The sequence below is a fragment of the Cottoperca gobio genome, chromosome 19, assembly GCF_900634415.1.
Source record: "Cottoperca gobio chromosome 19, fCotGob3.1, whole genome shotgun sequence".
In the NCBI taxonomy this organism is placed as follows: domain Eukaryota; kingdom Metazoa; phylum Chordata; class Actinopteri; order Perciformes; family Bovichtidae; genus Cottoperca; species Cottoperca gobio.
This window is the reverse complement of record NC_041373.1, coordinates 637,219-642,500: the sequence shown is the minus strand read 5'-3', so window position 1 is coordinate 642,500 and position 5,282 is coordinate 637,219. Positions and strand designations below refer to the sequence as shown.

At 39.9% G+C, this 5,282-nt stretch overlaps 1 protein-coding gene across 1 annotated transcript in view; it reads left to right on the top strand.

Annotated features, from left to right (window-relative positions):
* cyp26a1 (cytochrome P450, family 26, subfamily A, polypeptide 1) overlaps nt 1–4,346 on the top strand; it is a 4,613-nt gene extending 267 nt beyond the window's left edge. The window contains exons 1-7 of the mRNA XM_029456382.1: nt 1–441; nt 758–982; nt 1,828–2,109; nt 2,665–2,814; nt 2,937–3,071; nt 3,472–3,618; nt 3,726–4,346. The exon at nt 1–441 is cut by the window's left edge and continues 267 nt beyond it. Of these exons, the coding sequence (XP_029312242.1) occupies nt 253–441; nt 758–982; nt 1,828–2,109; nt 2,665–2,814; nt 2,937–3,071; nt 3,472–3,618; nt 3,726–4,058 (1,461 nt within the window). The 5' untranslated portion in view covers nt 1–252 and the 3' untranslated portion in view covers nt 4,059–4,346. The remainder of the gene's footprint in view (nt 442–757; nt 983–1,827; nt 2,110–2,664; nt 2,815–2,936; nt 3,072–3,471; nt 3,619–3,725) is intronic.
* Nucleotides 4,347–5,282: the final 936 nt, after the last annotated feature.

Here is a 5,282-nt window from a genome sequence, read left to right as displayed (position 1 = left end):
AGGGATTAAGGATGCGGCCCCTGGAACAAATGGCAAGGCAAGTCAGCCAGTACAGGCCGGAGGCGGGGCTGAACGACACCCACAATTAAAGATGAACTTTGAGTGAACTAATTTATCTGAGGGAGGAGAAGGTAACAGGCTGCCCGCAGTCCTGACAGCCTATAAAAGCGCAGGATGAGCAGCCTGTAGTCTCCGTAGTTGACAGAGCTTCACCTGAACTGCACTGCTCCTCCAACAACAAGACTCTGCAACATGGCCCTGAACACACTGCTGGCCACCTTCCTGTGTACCATCGTGCTTCCCATCCTGCTGTTTCTGGTGGCGCTGAAGCTGTGGGAGGTTTACATGATCCGAGGCAGAGATCCGAGCTGTCCCAGCCCGCTGCCCCCTGGATCCATGGGCTTACCTTTCATTGGAGAGACGCTGCAGCTCATCCTCCAGGTAAACGCATCACAGTTACTGACTTGTACTATCACACATCCACGCGTGGATAAGGATGCTCCAGACACTGTGAGAAAAAGTAATTAACTTGTGTTAAACTTTTTTATGGCTTTTATCTGTTTTCATATTGGTAAACAAATGATTTCAACTTTGTCCGCTTCCGCTTACTGTTGATTCAATTTAAACACTTGTTGTGTTTATGTTTCAGTGTTTGCATGTGTATAGATGTTGTTTCTGTATGATCTACTGAGCTGCATCAGTGTTTGTTTGTTTATCATTTTGTGTTGGTTTGTAATGTGCGTGTCTGTGTTTGCAGAGGAGAAAGTTTCTGCGGATGAAGCGGGAGAAGTACGGTTACATCTACCGCACACACCTCTTTGGGAACCCCACGGTGCGCGTGACTGGTGCGGATAACGTCAGGCAGATTCTGCTGGGAGAGCACAGGCTCGTGTCAGTGCAGTGGCCCGCTTCTGTGCGCACCATCTTGGGCGCGGATACTCTGTCTAACGTGCACGGAGCCCAACACAAGACCAAGAAAAAGGTACGTTTGGATTTAATTTGAAATCCTCTTTGCTTTACTTTCATTGGGATGTGATACTTCAGTAACTGAGTGGATATAGAAATTACTTTTGCTTTAATATTTGCTCAGTACAGTCTGAAACTACCATTCACTTTTCAAATAAACTCGAAGATCTAGTGTCACTGTTCTTTACTTAAAATTAATTTAGATTTGATGGCATATTTATCAATAAAATGAGGAGCAAATATCCTGAATAATTTTCTTCCTCCAGCTTTCTTGATCTTGACTAATTTATATTAGGGAGCACAGCAACTAACATAAGTGTTGTAATTGTTCAAATTCATTCAATGATCAATACTCTTATCAATAGTGTGTCTTATAATGAATCACTGAGCAAATAAGCAGCTATGGTCATTTGTGATCATTAGATCCTAAAAATAGAACAATTTAAAGAAGTGAAAAAAACTATTTGTGCAGTTTTCCACCCAATAGACATAAATAGAAATTTCTTCCTGTATTTAAATACAGTACAATACAAATGCAGGTTATTGCAATACAGTCGAGAAAGAAAATCTCATTTCATTTTAGAAAATACTTGAAACAAGTAGATTTGTCTCTTGAAATGAATTAAAAATATTCTTAATGTAAAATGTCAGATTGTTTCACTTGCTCTAAGAAAAATAAACGAAAAGGTCTGAATTCTGGAAAAATTAGTTGATGATAAGATCTACTCTGTCCCTATATGTGTATCTGAGTACATTGGCCTAAAAGTAACATTACTCAGAAATGTAGTTTGGGTGGAAAATATTACCACATACATGGACTTTTTCGTTCATAAATCTAACACATCATACCTTCTTCTCCAGGCCATCATGAGAGCTTTCTCCACAGAGGCTCTGGAGCTCTACATCCCCGTCATCCAGGAGGAGGTACGAGCTGCAGTGAAGGAGTGGATGGCCAAGGACTCCTGCGTCCTTGTCTACCCAGAGATGAAGCGGCTGATGTTCCGCATCGCCATGAGGATCCTGCTGGGCTTCGAGCCGGAGCAGATCAAGACGGATGAGCAGCAGCTGGTGGAAGCTTTTGAGGAAATGATCAAGAATCTGTTTTCTCTGCCCATCGACGTGCCTTTCAGCGGACTGTACAGAGTAAGAGACAAACGCATAATTGCCAAACAGCTACCGTCCTTTTTTTAAACTTTAAAGATGTGGAGACATGTGTTACTATTAGGTATGGTTATGGTTAGTAAGTAATTAATGTAAAGTTGAAGGACCATAACATTGATATTTACATATTACATAATAGCCAACTATGTTTATAAGCATGCTAACATCAACAGTCAGAACATGATAGTCACTGTGGAGAATTCCCTAACTATTAATTAATCTAGTTAATGTAGATTAACTAATAAATGAATGGAAGAAAATGTCAACCGATTATGCAAATTGATTGCATTAAATGGGCTTAAACATTCAAAATCTCTGGTATGGTCCTTTAAGTCAGAACAAGCATATCACATGATGCAAGCAGCAACATGAAATGGTTGATAAATGAATGTATTTGTATTTGTATGTAGATCAGTGTCAGTCTAATTCATCTTCTTACATTGTGTTTCTCCTCTGCCCTCCTTTCATCCTTCCCTCCCTTATTTCCACCTCTCTTCTGTCCATCCCTACTCCTCCTGCCTTTTTTCTTTCCTCCAGGGTCTCAAGGCGAGGAACTTCATTCATTCAAAGATAGAAGAGAACATCAAGAAGAAAGTGCAGGAGTCAGACAAGGAGTCCAAACACAGAGATGCTCTGCAGCAGCTCATAGACAGCAGCAAGAAGAATGGGGAACCATTGAGCATGCAGGTGATGGTCACATCTACCTCGTCCAAATACACAACTAAGAGAAGTGTCTCCTGTCCTTCTTATAAATCATTGTTTTGGTTAAGGCTTGAAATAATTCTATGATTCTACATTTCTGTTCCCAGGCCATTAAGGAGTCTGCCACAGAGTTGCTGTTTGGGGGCCATGAAACCACAGCCAGCACAGCCACCTCTCTGGTCATGTTCCTGGGCCTGAACCCGGAGGTCGTGGATCGACTAAGGCAGGAACTGATGGACAAGGTAATTACAACTGAAGTTCTATAAGTTGTTGTTCCAACACCTTTTAATTGTGGCTCCTAAAATGTTTACTTTATGCTGAAGTTTTATGAAAAATAATGCAATGCGCATTCATATTTAATGATTAAGCATGACATGGAAAAGTTCATTCTTGACCTTGCAAACAGTAGTTGACCAAAAAGGTCTTAACTCAAAGTCCACTTACTACCTTTTCTTGAACTTTCAATCCCATTTCATGGTCTTCTTCAGCAAATTACGTTCTCTTACATATCATACTTCATCTCCATGACAACTGAACAAGCTCTAGTTGCTGGGGAACTGCACTGTCCCCATTCCTCAGCATCTATCATTGAACTTGGGTTAATACCGTCCTTCTCACATGCACATTTGTCTCTGTGCTCAGGAGGAGCAGGGGATGGACCTCCACACTCTGAACATTGAGTCGTTGGAGCAGTTGAAATACACCGGCTGTGTCATTAAAGAGACGTTGAGGATGAACCCTCCTGTTCCTGGAGGCTTCAGAGTGGCCCTCAAGACCTTTGAACTCAACGTAAGTTAACAAAGATCACTATGAACTAACTGTATATGGCAGCTTGAAGAGACACACACCTTGTATCCCTCTGTCTGGTTACTGATCATTTCCACTCACCGCTTCAGGGTTACCAAATTCCCAAAGGCTGGAACGTCATCTACAGCATTTGTGACACCCATGATGTTGCAGAGATCTTCCCCAACAAGGAAGACTTCCAGCCAGAGCGCTTTATGACCAAACCTTTGGGCGACTCCTCAAGGTTCCAGTACATCCCGTTCGGCGGGGGCTCCAGGATGTGTGTGGGGAAAGAGTTTGCTAAAGTCCTGCTGAAGATCTTCCTGGTGGAATTAGTCACAAAGTGTCACTGGACCCTTTTAAACGGGCCACCCACCATGAAAACAGGACCTACTGTCTATCCTGTGGACAATCTGCCAACAAAGTTTACCAGCTATGTATAAAAATGAAAGTTAGATGACGACGAGCCGTTTTTTCTAAAATCAGTGTAGAGTGAAATGTGAGGTTTCCCAAAAGTCTCAAATCATCTGGTTTTTACCTCCAAATCCACAGAAGAAAACTACAGTAAAATAAAGCTAGCTTGGGGGAGTTTTTGGAATTACTTGGTTCTCAAAAGAAACTGATCAAAGGCCACATTTACACTTGAACCGAAATTATGTTTTCGTAATTCTGATCTTTTGGATTATGGACTGGGATTTGTTTGACATGACATAAATTGTACATATTGTAGATGACCATATATGACTATATATATGACTAAATATATATATATATATATATATATATTTTACTATATATATATATATATATATATATATATATATATATATATATATATATATATAAAATGTGTATGTATATAGATGTTTTGTTTGAACAAACTAAACGAGAAGCACTGTACACAGATATGGAACACTTTAATCAGCTCAGAGGTGTATCTATAGGATTTTGTACATATGTAATGTAGAGTCTGTTTATATAACTTTTGTATCTTACCCCAACCTATTTAAGTGACTTATGTTATATTGTATGGGCTTTTTATTTAATAAAACTGTTTCGCAGAGAATTTTGTTTTTTGTCATTTAATTTAAGAGTTACATATTAATGTATTATAGAAATACACTAACTGGTCTTTATTGTGAGAGTGAGTAGAAAAGGTAGAGATTAAATAAATTTAGGACAGAGGTGGAGTAAGGTTAGCCTAGCTTAGCATAAAGACCGGAAGCAGAAGGGGAGAGCTAGCATGACCCTGTCAACAGTTGAACAATACACCTCTAAAGCTCACTGAATAACACGTGTGGTGTGCTCCAGAAAGTAGTGACCTTACCAAACCTCTAGCCCGCTCCTCAAAAATGATGCGCCCACACAATGAATTACATTTCCTGGCTTACGTTTTTGACATATCACAAATACATTTTGAATTAAACTCCAAGGAAGTCCATGAATGGAAGAGATTGGGGTGGATGGATGGGTCAAACAAACACAGGACTCTCACCCAGGAGACTGCTATTTGCATCCTGTGTGAAAACAAAAGTCAACATTGTGCATCTGTATCTTCAATAATGTAACAGACATACTTATTCCAAGCCAAACCATGATATTTTTTTCTAAACCTTACCAAGTAGTTTTGTTGTGTTTTTGTTAAATTCTGTTTCAATTTAAAAGTG